This window comes from Centroberyx affinis, unplaced genomic scaffold, assembly GCF_046629955.1.
Source record: "Centroberyx affinis isolate AG114_WGS23_722 - 3 ecotype Tasmania unplaced genomic scaffold, CSIRO-AGI_Caff_v1 ptg003168l_1, whole genome shotgun sequence".
Lineage (NCBI taxonomy): Eukaryota > Metazoa > Chordata > Actinopteri > Beryciformes > Berycidae > Centroberyx > Centroberyx affinis.
The window spans coordinates 181,872-200,639 of record NW_027281221.1 but is presented as its reverse complement, the minus strand read 5'-3'; the positions used below and the strand labels follow the sequence as shown (position 1 = coordinate 200,639).

At 39.6% G+C, this 18,768-nt stretch overlaps 1 protein-coding gene across 1 annotated transcript in view; it reads left to right on the top strand.

The window, feature by feature from the left end:
* The window catches only part of LOC139659946 (cadherin-22-like), an 81,471-nt gene that overhangs the window by 34,280 nt on the left and 28,423 nt on the right, over window positions 1–18,768 (top strand). The window contains 5 exon segments of the mRNA XM_071537968.1: window positions 9,656–9,823; window positions 11,947–12,128; window positions 12,263–12,328; window positions 12,330–12,520; window positions 15,943–16,079. Of these exon segments, the coding sequence (XP_071394069.1) occupies window positions 9,656–9,823; window positions 11,947–12,128; window positions 12,263–12,328; window positions 12,330–12,520; window positions 15,943–16,079 (744 nt within the window).

Here is an 18,768-nt window from a genome sequence, read left to right as displayed (position 1 = left end):
TCTGTTCTAAAATAGATCAAGATACCACTTTCAACTTATAAGACCCCAAAGGAGCCACTCAAAACGACAAGAGCTATTCCTATGCCTTGTATTTGTTGTAAATATTTTTAAAAGAAAATAATGCAACACTAAAGATACCCACTGTTCAAAAATCAAACTGTATTAACCATCAGTGAAATTAATCTAAATTATAATAATAATTTCAAATCATTATTCTACTAATAAATTATCTTCCAAATTGGGAGTGATAGATTTTTTTTTTTACAAAGGTCTAAATAGCAGTAATACAATATTGGTCTAAATAGCTGACACTGTGCTTTGTGTTTTTTGAATATCTAAATAAGTAGAGCCATTTTTTGTCCAAAAACTCAACTGAATCTTAATCTAAAAAGACGTGCATTGAGGACACTGAACTACCTGTAGACTGATCTACACCAGGTGATTCAAACAACCTGGACGCTGAAGTATCCAACTAGTATTTGAACAACTCCAATGATTTACAGGTAATGTCCTCTGATCAACCTTCAAAACGACCTATATGGGACCTGGATAGTTCACCTGATAATTCACTAGCCCAACTGCAATTACCTGAGCTTTGCGCAAAGAGAATGGATGTACATTAGGCTATAAATAAAAAGCTGGAAAAGCTTGACATTTTGGATGATTCACAAAGATATGTCAAGGAGCTAAAATTTACTGCTGTATTCTCAACGACTTTATTACAACAGCCTCATGGGGAGGCAGAGCTGCTGAAAGGAAAAGTTAAACAACTTAAGTCATCAGTAAATGCCATCACCGCTGCAAATTGTCTTCCAAAAAAAAAAAAATAAGCCAGAACTGACAACAAGGTCCATGAGGGACAATGTGAGGATTACAGACTATAATCACAAAAACAGAATGAGAATGTGGAGAGCACTTGTTAGGTCCTTTCTTGTCACTGAATAAGGAAACTGTCCAAAACATCACCTTTCAGCGGGTGCATCAAATGGTGGAGATGGAACAGATATAGACGATGGAAGAGCAATAGTGGTCAAGTTAGAACATTTCAAACAGAAAGAGAGGAAAGCGGCTGGCAGGGAAACCCTTGATCATTTCTCATCTTAGATTTTGGAAAGATGTAACAAAATCTTCCCCCATTGGCAAAGAATACAAGAAAAACTAAGTCTAACAGTTGATAAATTATATATCGACAGAAAGCTCTATGATAAATTGCCTACTTTTTATGAAATATAAGCTCAAAATATTGATTTTCCATACCTACCACAGTGTTTGTTGATTGACAGATAACCCACGAACAGACTTACATTAACCCACCACTCCATGAGGTAATGGTCAAACGCTTTTGCTGTATTGTATTTGTTTTGTGTTTTTTCATTATGAGCATTACTATATTGGACAGCTTTATTTCACTTTTGCAAATAATGATTGCAACAAATACTGGGACTTTTTTAATTACAAAGTTGCATCTTTGCTGACCTCTAAACGTTGTTATTGGCTTATTCGTTATGTACAGATTGATTTTTCTTTTTTTCTTTTATGGCTTAATGTTAAGGAAATATAGCCTATAATCTTATTTTCTCCATATTAGCTGAGAAGGTCTGTGTTTTGAGAGAGATAAAAAAAATAAATTGACATTTATTTACAAGAAACCCATTCTACTATGATGAGGATAAATGGAAACATGAATGGGATGGCCAGTCATTTTTAATAATTTAATTAAGTCTACTGCTTAGAGACAAAAGACACTATGTAGTAAAGAATGCTGATTGATTGTATCAACAAAGGGTTAGTCATATTATACTCAGTGCCAAAGCCACATGAATGTGGCATGGAGAAAAATTGAGCCAATTATAGAACTATATATGGTACTATATGGTAGAACTGTAGGTGATAATATCCAGTGTCTTCTTGAGATAATTGTGTTTTGTGATGTAGAAATTTTGGTGAATTCCTGACAAACGGATCCATGATTCCCTACGTAAAGTTATAAATTATGGACACATATCCAATAGTTTTACACTTTCTCAAGGAGTTATAAAGTTTCTTCCCATCAGCATACTCATTCATCCTTGTCATTGAAATGCTTGCTATCACGATACAACATAACCCAAAAATAAAAAGAATAGACATTCATAATATAGATAGAATTTTTTGGATGCTGATGATGGCACTTTTTACCTTAGTCCACAAACTAAAACCGTAACTGCATTTACCAAAGAATTAGATGTATTTTTCTGTCATCTGTTTGAAACCAAATGATGAAAAAAGCTTAAAATAAACTTAGTAAGACTGATAAAATCGTCTCATTAACTAGTGTTGCCACAGTTCATTTATTACCATATGTCTCTCAGACATGTGTCTGTCTATATGTCTGTCTCCCCTGATGATAGCTTCTTTAAAGTCTATGAGCATCAAATATTTACATACATCTGGAATTACAAACCTGAAAAAAATAGACAAACATGCTGTATATACACAACTCGTATGGTGATGGTGTTTTAAAACTGCTAAAGTTTAAAGCATTGCACAAGGCAGTGAAAGCATCCTGGGTTCCAAACATTTACAACAATTGCTTTACAACAAAATGATTGACCCTTGAATGGATACAGTATTAGCAAATAACTTATATGCTTTCTTTCAGCTGGGAAATTATTTATCTATGCAACTAGAGCAGTTATTATTATTGCATGATGCATCCGCCTTTTTTCCCAAGATGAAATCATAGCATGATTTACCCATCTATATCACTAACAGACATTTCCCAGCAATTGCTATGGCTTGACAGCAATATTGTTATAGGGGGAAGACCTCTCTTCTGGAACTCTTTTTTTGTCAAACATGTTTATTCTAGATGACACTGTTGATGCAAATGGAAATATACTAAATTTGAACATGTTTAATATAAAAAAAAAAATGGATATACAAGGCATAAATACATACAATTAACCTTTCCTCTTCCTTTATGGGAAACATACTGTATATAATATGTTACAATGTGCCAATTTTTGCTACAAAATCTACACACTTGCAATACCAAAAGTGTGCCCAGCTGCAGATTTTGTCATGAGGAGGAAGAAGACATGCATTTATTTTGCTACTGTGGTGACTTCTTTCTGGATAGAGGTATAAGATTGGTTGTCATTAAAGGATAATAATAATCAACCTACGCATAAATTATTTTGCACTTCAATGGGGAGATCTCAGCACTCATAATGCCCTGCTGAATTATAATTTATATACTTAAGCATTATACTACTTGTGATTTTTATTTTTCAAACACAAAACACACAAAAACAAACAAAATAAATAAACAAACACCATTGTCATTAAGTTATTTTTGAGCATATAACACCACTATATCTTGGAAAAAAAGAATTGCTTCTAGTAAAGTTCAACAGAAATAATGTAATTTGTTGTCTCAATTATTTAAATGGGTCTCTGAGATTTGATGCATGGGCTTTTATTGTTATTGATAGATTCCCATATATGATTACGTTTACGGAGGTTTATGCATTCACATGTTGAACTCACATGTGGATTCATGTAAATGTAATGTACTTTCATCCTAGAACCTACAAAGCCATATAGACTACAAAAGAACACTCTTTATACCAATAATTAGAGAATAACAATATAGGAAGAGCAATGACAAATGTTCATTATAGTACTATTACTATTTTGTATTACTAGTAAATGGATGGACTGCATTTATATAGCGCTTTTATCCAAAAGGCTTTACAATATGCCTACATTCACCCATTCACACACCGATGGCGGCAAGCTACCACGCAGGGTGCTGGCACAACCATCAGGAGCAATTTGGGGTTCAGGATCTTGCCCAAGGACACTTTGACATGCGGACGGGAGGAGCCGGGGATCGAACCACCGACCTTCTGATTAGTGGATGACCCGCTCTACCTCCTGAGCCACAGCCACCCCTAGTGCAGTGCCCATTCGCAAAAAAAAACACACAATAGGCGTAGGCTATCAGTCGCTTGCTTTGAGCCCCGCTGCTGCACAGAGCGCTGTGTCGCGCATTGTCATCTCACATCTGGAAAGGCCCTGTGCATTTTGTGTGAGCCTCCTCCCTGATAACAGATCAGTATGGTGGGGGAAGACTGTGAGATCGAAAGGAAAGGGCACTGACCTCAACGTAAATTACCTCATTTCCACCCCTAAAAGCTGGTTTCAAGGAACAGACCTGGTAAATAACTATAAAACTCCAACACTCAGCCCTGTCTTTGTTAATCCCCAAAGAGACAGAGTCTGAAAGGAGACACATTGGAATGTATCCAAAGATACAGACTCATGAAACCTTGGGTATCACATTGTGGTGGACTCTAATGTATATGTCTAATTTTATGTGTAACTGTGATGTTTTATATAATAGTTATTTGCATTATTAAATTTATTTATCTTTACATGGGGCTTAGATAGCCATGTTTGATATTAAAGTGTTCAGGAATTTGTGCTGAGTTTAATAATGTTAATGTTATGACGGTCAATCATTCTTAGATCTGGGAACCAAAATTAGGGTTTCATGCATATGTAATGAGCCGTAACACTAGACATGCCAGCCCACGCACACACCCCTCAAATGATCACAACAAACCCAAATACACACATTTCCAATGGGGATTTCACTCATTCATTTCATTTCACTTTACGTGGCCGCGACACGTGTGCTAACGGAGTCTGACAACAACTTTGTTCCAAAGTGTGTCTCCAAAGACAGACTCAACTGCATCATCATCACAAGCCAAGTAGAAAGCCTGTTTCACCCGAAACAGTGAAGAGAGCCTTGTTGCCTGCCTATCTGCCTGACAAATACACACACACGCCAGCATGTGTGTCTGTGTGTCCTGCCTGCTACGACCTCGCTATCCGCTATCCTGCTGAGTTTAACTCTGAAGAATCATCTGTGGGTCGGCGTTAGCCTTGAGAGACCCACAGCCCTGCCCAGCAGCCTGCGTGCTTCACTCTGCTGCGGCCTGCTGAGATCAACTGAACAGACGTCAGATCTTCATCCTCCAGCACCTCGTTGAGCCGAGACTCCTCACAGACTCCCGGCCTCAGCGTGCTTCATCTCCCTCCAGACCTCCACTGGTGTCATATGTACATCACACATAGCTAATCCATTACATTCACACTTCATACACATAGCACACACTTTATTACGGCTCCCTGTAGTTATAGTAACCATTCAGTTATTCAAGGATTCATTTAAGTTTTCCAGATAGTTATACTGTCGCCCCTTTATTGCTATCGTTGCTGACTCATGTCTTCCACTGCTCATCTTCCATGATTGTGTCTGCTGAAATGTTGGTTTAATTATCAATATTGCATATTCACATGATCATCTATTCCTATTGCCATTGATTCATCAGAATTCATAGGTATACCACTTTTATATACTGTACTGTGAGATAGCTGTAGCCTGAGGGCCTTTAGTGAAGTAGGAGGCGGACTCAGAAGGCGATTTGAAGGTCCCACAGGTGGACATTTATTTACAGTGCAACCCAAAAAAAAAACAAAAATTAAAAATAACTGAAGATTACAGAACAGAGGATAACTCAACTCATACCAAATCAAAATAACAGCACGTGCACTGGCATCTGCACTGCCTGACCTTCCTTTTCAGCTGCCTCAGAACAAATGTTTAAATACAGCCATCAATTTCCAAGACACATCCCCTGGCCTTCACCAATGTCACTACAGGGGTGAGACATATTATAAGCTATTACCTGCATAGCTTTTACATATTATTAACCACAGTATCATTTTGACAGAATTCCATTTTCTGACTGTACCTGAATGCATCACCAAACACATACAGTAAATAGCCGCGATCTCCCACAGCAAAAGAACAATACACTTTAGCACAGTAAAACCCCCCCTCCGACATGGAATAGGCCATGACATCATCGCTGACGTAATTGACCACATATTACACTCAACTGCAGGGAGGCCCCCTCCCAAACAGTCGATTCCCGCGGCAGGTAAGAGTTTGTGAACAAAGAAAAGGTAACTATAGGCTACAATTCTGAAAATCCTATAACTGAAACAACAATAAAGGTAAATGAAATAGCAACACTGTTGTGATTATTGTCTGTGATTATTGTGTTAAACTGAAAATATGGAATGTGGAAATCTCAACAAATTATAACGCTAAATACAAACAGACCTGGGATAGTTATGTGCGTTTACATTACTCAGTGAAATTACCGGTCGACTCCATACATGATATAATTAACAGACATATAGAGATGTATTGATGGGCTTAAGTTATGAATAAAGAAATACTGTGAAACAGTGACAAATGAAGCGGTCATACCCACTTTGTCACATGTACTATATTCACTTGTATTTACCTGATTATTGAGTGTGCTTTAGTTTAGTAATAAATATATTATTTTGCATAAAGTCACCTCCTGTGCTCATTGTGTGGGTTTAAATTCAAACATGCCCGAGAACTCACTCCTTCAGATGAGACCTGTTGATGCTGTCTGTTATCTGGTGCCCCGTTCTTAATTCTCATTGGAGCTAAATTATACTGATATCAGACACCATTAATACCTACCACCACTACACCTTAGGTCCCCAGCAATACACCCGCCAAGTGTGAAGTAGATCGGACGAACGGTTCTCGAGATATGCGAAGGACACTCATACAGACAGAGATTCCTTGCTTTATAGTATCAGGGCAGGAATTATACCACAGCCAAATGGCCAGTGCCGTGGTGGTGCAGTCTGAGACATCTCACAGCACTTTTCTATTAGGATATTTATTTTGTTGAGGAAAAAGGACTGAAAAAAGCATTTTAACAACCATTGGTTTTGGCCTTGGTGCCCTACATTTTGGCCGCGATGCCAGAATAAATTTGTATTTATCAAAGGCCAAAGTGGCCTTGCCCTAAAAATGACTTAATTCCAGGCCTGTAGTATGATGTTATTTATCTTGGTTGCTTTCGATATTGTGTTTTGATCTCCTCACTGCACAGCCAAGGGTATCAAGAGGCATATTCAGGTCAGGCAGACAGTGGCCAAATCCCATTGTCCGCACTTACGGCCTCTGAGATGCGTTCCCGCTAAGTCCGTGAGGGTTTAGGGCTGTCCCAGTGAAAAAGCAGCAAGTGCATCAGGGCTCTGATGCAGGCTTTTTGACGCCTACTGTATATGTGGCCTTTCTGGGAGTCCGCACATCTGCAGACCTTTCTGAGGAACTTGCCCACAATTCATAGTGTTTGTGACGTTAATATCAATGTATCATGCATCCCAGTACAGATGAATAAATAAATAAATAAATAAATAAATGAACACAATTCAGGAAACAAACAAAAAAAACAATCAACAGGAACTTGGAGAGAAACAGGCTTATAAGGGTATAACTACATGCAAGATACAGTTAAAAGCGAAAACATTACAACATTAAAACAAAATAAAGAGATCAATTCAGAAAAAAGAAAGCTTATGTTAAAAGTTTTCCTAAAGGTTTAAGAAGATTATATTGCATGCTGCTAATATTAGCAGTATGTATTAGCAACATATCACCTTGTGGTATTTAAATAATGTTAGTGGAATTAGGTAATTGAACTGATAACCGTGTCGCGCTAGCTGAGCATCACATTCAATACATCACATTGAATTGAATTGAATTGAATTGAATTGAACACACGTGCTGTGGGTGTACAGGATCTGTGCTTGTTTTCTCTCATAATACTATATTGTCCGCTATGTTTTTGTCTTGTGTGCTGTAATGTCCTTGTCTTTTGTTCACCAAGTCTGTGAAGCTGAGCAGTTTCTTATGGAAACGTTCCTCACTCGTGGATTTTAATAATGATATAGTGCACAACTAGGTAATTCCATACTTCACAGTATACATCTTTAGCTAAGTTAACTGCAAAGGAAAAAGCTCATCATCTCAACAGCAACAAGTCATTCAATGATTAATTGAAGAACAAAAACAGCTTCAGGTTGAATGCCAATAGCCATGTTCAAAGACTCTAAACTCCTGAGGTTAAGAAGGTATTTGTTTTACTAATAATTGGTTGGTGTTTGACCACAGAAAAAATGATCAATAATTTTTTGAGTTCATTAACAGACAGGGTTTTGGTCAGGTGACATCCGCAATGCCTTCCCCAGTGCTATGTACTGTTATTTTTTTATATTTATTTTTTTTGTTCTGGCAGTCAACACAGAGGGCATCTAATAAATGCAAATTCACTTAAGGAATTTTACATACAAATGTGTTGAATCAAATCTTATTGAAAGCAGGGAGGGTTAGTATTTTTTTTTAAAAAGCTGAATTTAGATGCATCCCCCCAGCCCTTTGGTGGATGAAAGAGGAGCATGTCATCTGCCTCCTTCCTTAACTCCAGTGCTGCATGTATTTTGGCTACTCTCAAACATGGCCCGGAGCTACCTGGAGCTAAATGTGACTGGAATCAGTGAGTTGTGTATCCAACACAATGCAAACCTTTGGGAGTGAGACAGCATGCGCAGCCTAGGAAATGCAGCAATAGATTCTGATGTGGAAAATCCCAAGGGGAGAAGTAGAATTATATTACTACCGCACAGTAAACCAGCAAGCTACTGTTGCTGTTACTGCTGGGCCAGCAAGGAGAAACTCTATTTTAAACCACGGAAGAAGGAACATGTGTGTGTTTGTGAGAGAGAGGTAGAAAGAGAGAGAGAACATGCAGAACTGGCTCATGGAACACTGCCATTTTCTTTTATTTAAAGAACATTTCATGAACAAAATAATATGTCTTGCACCGAAAAATGAACAAGAATATGGTACTGAAATTACATCTGGTAAGACATTATCCTCACAGTATCTTACACTTTTTCACAGTATCTTACACTGGTCAGACTGTCTGTGATAGGTTATAGTAACCTGACCTGAAAGTTGTTCTTACAAATACTGGTCATGATGACCAAATTGTGACGTCCATCCACAGTGAATGCATGGGACATTTTCCATTTTCAAATTAAAGTAAACTATTGGTCTTTCACATGTTATAGATGCAGTTCTTTGAACTGGAAGACTAGCATGGTTTAACTCAGTCAAGGGCCTGTTTTGAACTGAGCAGAGAGCCTCTTAAAATGCAACAGAAAGTGCACTGTGGACTAAATGAAGCCATTGCAACTGTTTTGCTTCTCTCTCCCTCTGTCTCTCTTTCTAACTCTTTCTCACTCTCTTACTCTCTTACTCTCTCGCTCTCTCTAACTCCCTCACTTGCTCTTCGCAAATCCACTTCTCAGACTGGGAGTGCAGTCTGACACAGGCTTGGCTTCCACCATGGAAGAGTTGTCATGCTGTTCAGTTAGGCTGAGGCATGCCTTCATTCTGCCCCTATATATTATTCATTTTAATACAGCTGAGCCATATAATGGTATAAGCGCAGAGGCGCGAATATGACACAATCTCTTCCATCCGGCCTGTCTGAGGAGGTGAAATGGAATGCGCTGCACTTGTGCCTCCATAATACAGCGCTTAACTGAAGTTGATATTCAAAATGGGAGGGGAAATGTAGTTGGTTATTGCAGAAGTGCTAACCACTAATGTGACCTTTCCATTGGCCTCACTTACTCACCCCCATCCCACCCCTCCCCTCTCTCTCTCTCAATCCCTCCTCCATCCCTCAATCATCAGGGATCATCATGACGGCAGTAGCAGATTTGGACCGCGAGACGCAGGATCGTTATGAGTTGGTCGTCAAGGCAACCGACATGGCAGGACAAATGGGCGGCCTCTCCGGCTCCACCACGGTGACCATAGTGATCACTGATGTTAATGACAACCCACCGCGCTTTCCACAGAGTGAGTGTCTCCTGCACTTTCCTCTATTTTAGACAGAAAGAGAAAGACAGGGCACAGAGAGAAAGAGAGGGAAATACAGCGAGAGAAACTGAGCCAAGAGTCAGCAAGGACAGTGAGAGAGAAGAGAGAAAGGAAGTGAGCAAAGTGAGAGAAAGGCACAGAAATATTGAGAAAGAGCGAAAGACAGAGAGAGAGAGTATCATTTTCATCCTGCAGGGCGCTGACACCAATCAGCAATGGCAGCATCAGCCGCCATGCTGAGTGGCCTATACACTTGTGAGAGAAAATCACCTTACTTAGATTCATGTGCTGGTCAAACGCTCAACCCTTAACAAAGTAGGTTATCAAGTGTGGAGAACTGATGCTTTCCACTGTGCATGTCTCCACACTTTATAAGTGAGGCTCAAGAGAGGACTGAATCAATATGGCTGATTTTACCCTCATTGTAACGGTATGGATTTATGATGGTGAGTTAAAGAACATCTAACGTGCCAAATATACTGTCAGTCTCTCAGTGCACACATGGGGGAATAATGGGCCACAGATAGACTATGAAAAGTGGAGTGAAAAAATGTATTGCAATGAAAAGCTCAGAATCTTTAGAAGTGATCCACAATAAAGGAATATTTTTCCCCTACTGAAACTTTTTGTTTATTTTCACTCTCACTCTCTCCTTGGCTCTCTTTCTCTTAACTTCCCTTACAATAATCTCTTCCATTTTTGCTCTTTCTCTTGGTCTCTCTCTCTCTCTCTCTCTCTCTCTCACACACACACACACACACACACACACACACACACACACCACACACACACACAGACACACACACACACACACACACTTCAGTTGAAAGATAACCTTTTCAAGGCAAACACAGCTGTAGAGTCTGGTTTATTTTATTACATTATGCACAAACAGAGGTAGCCCAGTGAAAAGTGTGAGTGCACTCCAGGTCTGGCACCTTTTGAAAGTCATCTTTCATTAACACCCACGGTGGTGTTCTTCTCAATCACATGCACATTAACATGGTACCTGCTAGTCCACTAAATAACCTCTTGCTTATGAATAAAACAGTGTTTTCCCTTCTTTCTTTCATTTCCCCATCTCTTTATTTCTCCTTGTTTTTAGAGTAACACCATAACACCATTACTTTTGTTACAGTTGGGGGAATAGCTTCTGACAGTCTGGTTGATTGTATTTGATATGTCTCCACACATCTTTTCTTATTTCTGTATAAATCCCTTTTTCATCTCAGTAAATCTTATTTACCCAGTCAGAGGGATAAACCCTATAGGATTACTGTATCTCTGCATTGTATGGTCTTGGGTACAGATAGAGCTTGGAATGCAGCTTCATAAACAATATGCAAAGGAGGATGACATGTACATAAACACACTGCTGTTTTCAAATTGTTGGCACCTCTGAAAGTTTTATTAGCAGAGTTTTTTGTCCTTCATAATATAATTTTAGATTAAGATAGACAGCATGTGTCTGCACATGTCAGAGTCATTTGCATATTGTACATGTGCTCCACTTGGCTTCAAGCTACAATATAGCCAGGAAAGGGGATAAATCCTAACAGTGTAGGTCAATGTCAGCTATTAATGCAGTTCAGGATGGCAAAACATAGCAGTGTGTTCAGAACAGAGCAAATTATTGTGTATTGACAAAAGATCCTGACAATCACTGCCCACAGTCCTTTGCTCATGCTTTTCTTTTATCTTCCCATCCCACTCTCATTTTCTCTTTACCAATCTTCTCTTCTTTTTACCTTCTACTTTACTCTCTCTCATTCCTGTCATCTTTCCCTCCTCTCTGTTTTCTCCTCCTACTTCCCCAACTGTCTCTTTGCCTCGTGTTCTCTATCCATTCCTATCTTCCTCACCCTCCTCCAACTGAATCTATTTCTCTCCTCCCAACACCCCTCGCCCTCCTTTTTACACCTACGTCCATCCATCCTCCCCCACTATTCTCTTCTCATCCTTCTTCCTCTGCCCCATTCCCTTCTCTTTCTCCCTCCTTCTCCCCCCTTTCTCATTCTCGTCCTTCTAACCTCTTTTCCCCCTGTTTCTTTTGTCGTCTGTCTCCTTGCTTTCTCCATCCACGCACCTCCTCCACGCACCAGAGATGTACCAGTTTTCTGTGTCAGAGGGGGCGACTGTGGGGACCTCAGTGGGCCGTGTCATTGCCACGGATGCAGACATGGGAGACAACACAGACATGAGCTACCTGATCAAAGAGGGAGGCGAGCTCTTCAAGGTCACCACCGATGTAGAGACGCAGGAAGCTGTCGTCTCCATTAAGAAGGTAGGGTTACTTTAACTTTTGGTGACAAGCATTGGCGATGAATTCAACATGTCGGGCCTTCTTAGGTCCAACTTAGTTAGTTCATGTTGGAATGAAATAGGATTCATCTGGAAACTTCCTCTCCTCTCCTTCAGCCGCTGGACTTCGAGAGCAGACACACACACAACGTAGTGGTGGAGGCAGTAAATAAGCATGTTGACCCCTCGCTTTGTGGACCTGGGCACCTTCCGAGACCAAACCATTGTTCGGGTGAGCGTGTCGGACATAGACGAGCCGCCCATCTTTCAGCCAGCAGAGGGCGCTATCATGGAGGTGCAGGAGGATGCCAAAGTAGGAGCGCTGGTTGGCGTCGTCACTGCCAAGGATCCAGATGTGAAGAATAAACCTCTCAGGTATGGCAGCTAGGGGACCTCAAACCTTCAAAGGTCCTCAAAATAAAAATGCATTAGACTGGTGAAATACATCATTAGACTTATAATGAAATCACTGAGATGGGACCCTGTCTGTAATCTATTCTATTGTTATTAAGGTGCAGTGATATCAACATTATCATAGTCACTGGCATATATCAGACTGAAATTGTTTGTTGTGGAATTGATGGTTTAGAATGAGATTATGGCCAGGTTGCTCTGACATGGGTTTGTTAGTTTCCTTAGTGCAGCTCTCCACCAAAATACATTTCTTCATCTACATCTACATTTTTTACTACAACAATGGATCAGAGTTATGCCTGACCCAGTGCAGTACTGTATGTTCTTGTGTGTGGTGTGTACTGACTTGCAATGCCTCATACAGTACAAACATTCCATTCTATAGTTATTGATCTATGAGTATTATTGAGGTTGTATTGTCTTACATGTATGTTTTGGTATTAGTAATTACATTACATTTCCCTTGAATGCAAACCTCTTGGCTGTGTTAGAGATGTTAAAAAAAAACTATTTATTATTTATTTTCCATTCAGCCAAACATGCAAAGCATCAGAATGATATGATTTCAGAATAATAAGTAGCTTGGCAAAATCTTGAATTTCAACAAAAAAAGGTAAGCAATAAAGTGTTCTTGGGAAAGATACAGCCTCATAACTAAACATGGATAAACTAAAAAATAAGCTTTTTATTTTTTTTTTAAGTACCTCATATCAATGGGTTGGACAGGGTGCTGCAGCACTGCAACATTGGTAACCACTGTAGACAAACCCTCTTAATTCACTTATCCTGCATCTCTAGTGCATACTGAAAACTGTTGAATGTAATACAATGGAACAGCATTAATATTGTGTAAAATAAAACTCTAATGTCTCCTAACATAGTAGCTGTGAGACCAGTCCTTGTTATTTCTGACACGTGTAAAGACAACAAAACTTGTTTTTTCCAAACAATTCCTCTTGGAAATGGAGCAAAAGAGCAACAGTAATTTAGCAAAGGGAGTAGGCAAGCGAGCAGTAAAAAGTGGGTCTCTTTCTTCTCTCAGATCATCGTTTATGATAAAAATGATATTATCAAATAATCTCCTGCACCAAGGTCTGTGGCTCATATGTCCTCGGATGAACAATTGTAGTGTGAGAGGGGAATGTAGATAAAGGCTAAGACTCTCACTGTGTATACTGTGTCTCACTGACACAGTATACACTCGCACACACAGGGCCTGTGCAAATTACTTCTATTAAAAATGCATGAGGCTCAAAGAGCTCCAGGTGTAATAAAGTACAACACAGTGGCAGTGCTGTCGTTCACCAGTGCCTTGGCAGCCTGGAGCTGAGCGGCTCTGTGTGTGTGTGAGAGAGAGAGAGAGAGAGAGAGAGAGAGAGAGAGAAAGAGACAGGGAGAGACAGGGAGAGACAGGGAGAGAGGGAAGGAGATTGGCCAGGAGCCATTTACTTGGCAGAACTAGCCAGCTAGCAGCCTGTACTGCCCATCATGGCCTCTGGCATTAACATACCCCCTTTAGATGTGGCATTATCATGCATCCTGAGTGATCAGACTGTAATTGTAGTGCAAGAATGCATAAAATCCTGACATAAATGCACCCAAGATGCACTAAAGATCTGATTACCGAAACCACCTCTGTAGTTGGTCAGAGATGCATTTGGCCACAATAACAAGCTGTAAATTTAATGAGTCTCCAATCCACATATAGCAACTAAAACAGAAATATGTTTACAGATCCAACCAGGAAATTCATTCAAATCAAACAGGTGGCAGACAGCTCAGATACAAACATACTCAGATTCTGACACTTTTGGATGAGGAACAAGCAAGACAAGGTGTTTTGTGTTAATTTCAAAGGATGTAAATATTACATTCAGTAATCTGCATTTTGGCAAAGGATACAGAAATCCAATTATAATGTGTATCCTGCAGATGCATGTTAATGCCAGGTGTAAATGCAATCCTGGCAAATCATATCTAAACACAATCCAAATGCATGTTAATGCTAGATGTAAGGGGGGCATACACACACAAATGCATGAACTCACGTACACATGCATGAGTTTTATGTGACTGCCTGTGTGGAAATGTACAACTTGAGTATGGAAAACATTGTTGACATATATAATAGCCTCCTGAACACTGAGTGGTTCTGGTACGCTGGTGTAGCGCTGTCGTAATTGCAAGACTTGATTTTCATTGGTATTTGTTGAACAGACAAAATCGTAATATAAGCAAATTATCTTGAAGGCATATGATGCATGCCAAGTTAGACAATAACTAATACATAGTATGACAATTTTTGGTCCTCGTGGAGTTAAGAAAGAATCAGAACTTCTACTATGCTATTGCACAAGAGAAAATGAAGAGTTCCATTCCAAAATGAGAGATATCACCATTTGAAAAAAGTGGCACTTTACTCAATGCCTGATAAACAACAACAAATGACAGTAAGCAATAAATTCCTTGTTATCAAATTGATAACACTTTTACAGAATGGATCTGCGACATTGAGGACTGATGAACTATATGATGAACTAATTTTCTTCCAAAAATGGATGTACAGCTTCTTGGAATAGAACTCTTCAAATATAAACTAGATTTTGGCACGGTGAAACCCATTTAACCTGTGTACTCTTCTCTCCGCCACAGCAGTGCAGCATACGATTCCTTTACCATTCTCTTTTTTTACCTATAACGTGTGACCCTCATTCTCACACGTGACCTGGGAGAATGCTGCCCAGGGTCTTTGGGAGAGAGGTGTTAAGAGCTGATGATGCCCATGGTATTTTATTATGGTTTATGTGGGCACAAGTGAGTCAGCTGGAATGATGGGGAAAAGAAAAGAAAAAAAAAAAGGAAGAAAACTTTTAGCAGATTTTTGTTGACTCGCCACTCTTTTGGGAGCACCTTTTCCACCCCAAAGAAGTGAAGATGTATTTGTGGTTTTGCCAGAGTGCATGATGAAAATTTAATGTTTGTTTTCTTACTGTGAATGGGAAAAGAGTTACTCTATAGCAGTGTCCATTTTGGGGACACAGGGCTATTAGGGTTACAGGCTCTGTGACAAGTTTCCAATAAATGCCTTTTAACACATAATTACTTTCACCCTTTTTTCTCTTCGGTATAAGTTGCTATTGCTTAGTGTAACCCGATGTCAACTCTCCACACCCTCAGAGAGCCCGGTCCTTGCCGTGCTAGCCAGCAGTGAAGAAAAAAACAATAAAACAAAACAAACAAAAAAAAAAAAACAAAGACCTACAGTAGATGCCTCAAAATTGGAATTCCTGCTTAATTGTTTGAGTCTTCTGAGATACTCAGCCCCCCCTCTCTCTCTTTTTTTCCCCCCATCTCTGTCTATTTCTTACTGTCTCTTGTTGCAGGTTCTCCATTGATCGGACCACGGACCAAGAGATGATCTTCTATATTGATCCTGACTCCGGTGCCATCACTCTGGGCAAGATCTTGGACCGAGAGACCGCAGGCTGGCACAACATCACTGTGAAGGCAGTAGAAGCAGGTACATTGTATTGAGCTTATCACATAAGGAAATTGTCTGTTTTCTTTACCGCAGGGAAGAGTGTGGTGTTATTTCCCCTTTTAAATGGAGTGGTCAGCCCATTCTCTGTAAAATCCATTTCAACAAGTAATGTATGATTGTCTTCACTAGTCACAATCTGAATCAAAATGATTGGTTTTAAAGGCTTTTTTGAACATTTTCAAACTGTGTGAGGTCCCTGGAGGGGCGCTTTAAGATAAGAACCTATCAACACTCTGGCTGTCTACTCTACTATGGTCCTTTGTAGGCACATGTGAAGCCCATTTACCAGCTATTGCAAAATTGCAGCTTTTTTACAGAGGTTATGCAATGAAAAAGTGTTTACCAAACGAGTTACCAAACTCCATTCGATCCACAGAGTCCCTCTCAATCCTTAAGAAAAGGCTAAAGACCCAGCTCTTTAGTGAATACCTTCTCACCTAATGGCCCGGGTAACCAAACAAAAAAAAAAAAAAAAAAAATTTGCTTCTATGCACTCAATGTATTGCCTCATAGCACTGCCTTGTAGCACTGCCTCGTAGCACCTATGTCCTGTTGGACCAGAACTTAGCTTTATAGCACTGCCTCGTAGCACCTATGTCCTGTTGGACCAGAACTTAGCTATATAGCACTTACTCTCGTTGCGCTCTCCTAACTAGAACCTTGCTTGTGTTGTATGAAAATGTCATGTGTAAGTCGCTTTGGATAAAAGCGTCTGCCAAATGTGAAATTGTAAATTGTAATTGTAAATTGTAAATTGTAATTTGAAAAAGCCAATTCCAAAAGTAAGTGTTAAGGCAAACAATTAACAACCTATTCATTGACCACCTGGACAGCTGACAGCATTTGAACTGAACAAATAATCAAGTTTAATGTAGCAGACATATGTTCTTCTGGCTCATATCACTTGAAGGGAAAATTACAGAAACCACTACAAAGCTTAGATGAGGTGCAATTTAGTTTGCACTCCAAGAGAACACTTGGCTTTGTTCAAACTAGTTACAACCTAATTTAGTAAAGTCAAAAAAGCTCTGTCTAGAACTAAGTGACTGCCAATGATGGCAATTGTACATTTTGAATCAGCTGTCCAACACTTTCTGGCTCCCATCAGGGGAGATAAGGGGCGACAGACAACCTCAAACTGCTTCTGATCATTGGCTACCAAAGCTTTTTGGCAGATTTTCAGCACCAAGCTTTTAGCTTTGAGAAGGACAGGAAATAGGGGAGAATTGTAATATAATCACTAGAATGGTCAAAGGATTTTATCATAAACAACTTTATCCTCCAAGAACACTCACTGTATGCATGCCCATTCCAATATGATATAATAAGTACTATAGGATGATGACACGCCATCTCATCAGCAGTAATGACACATTTACAATATCCTGCATATAATATATAATATATACTATATAATAATAGTATGCATTTGTGTGAGGTGGAGGTTTAGGTGCTGTAGCATGCATTAGTGCTACATCAGGGACATCAGGAACTATTTTGGTAGTATTCGATGGCAGGCATCAATGCACCGTCATCTTTCTGATACGAGACGGAAGAAAATCATTTCATCTCACGTCTTACAGCTGACAAACACATCATTGGAAATGAAGGAAGAGTACATCTTACATTATTTCATCTCGCTGGGTGCCTTTGTCATAGCAAAGAAAATGAAGAATGTAATAACTTAGAGAAGCTGAGAAGTTATTACTATACCATTAGAAGTAAACTTGAGAAAATAGGAGGCCTGGTATTCCCCACTTTTTTCAATCTCACACAGATGAAGTGATTTTGGGACTGTATTGAAGGCAGAAGAGATTGCATTCTGCATGTGGCTAGTAATATCAAGCTGCCCACACAAGATGAGAGGGAAGAAAACAGCGTGCTATTGCGCATCAACAATGCTGGTTTACAAGTGTCTTGAGATCTTTGTTCTCCTCCTCCATAGCCTAAGATTGGGATTTCTCCGATAATCAATACTACATACATTGACTACCAAGCAATCTCCCCCAGCACAAACATTTAGACTAAATTGGAGTTTTGGAGTCTTTGGCCATATTCTGAGACTGTAATTCTTAGGGCAATTTGTATGCTTTTGTGCTCTGCCTCTTTGTGCTTGGCATTATGTCATAGGCGCATTTTAATGTTAATTGAACATTTAAAGCAGCCGCAGCCCATCCAATATCAGACATAAACACATGCCTGCACTTGACAGATAAAGCCTCTCACATTGCCTTACAAGGAAACGCCCAGACAAACAGAGTCAGTGGTCAAGCCCATCAGAATTCCCATCCAGAATGTTCCTTTATCGCCTGTTAGCTCATTGAGTCCTGATTGTGCTATAAGTAGAGAGCTGTAGACAGAGAGACAGGAAACGGAAAGAAAAAAAAGGGAGAGAGAAAAATGGACAGGGAAAGAGGGAGGGAGACAAATAGCAAAGCAGCTAACTAGAATATTTTGAGGAAAAAGGGCTTCATTTTCTCCATAATGGTTTTGTTCTACTTTTTTTGTTGGGTCTCTCAGCTAATTAAAGCTGAAGAGGCACAAGGTCAACTTGTCTGAGGACATTGTTAAAACTACAGGGCTCTGTGGCACAATCCTTAATTATTCCCCCAGTCCATTACTGACCTTTGAACTACTGTGTTGCTACTGTATCAGCATTGGACAAGTG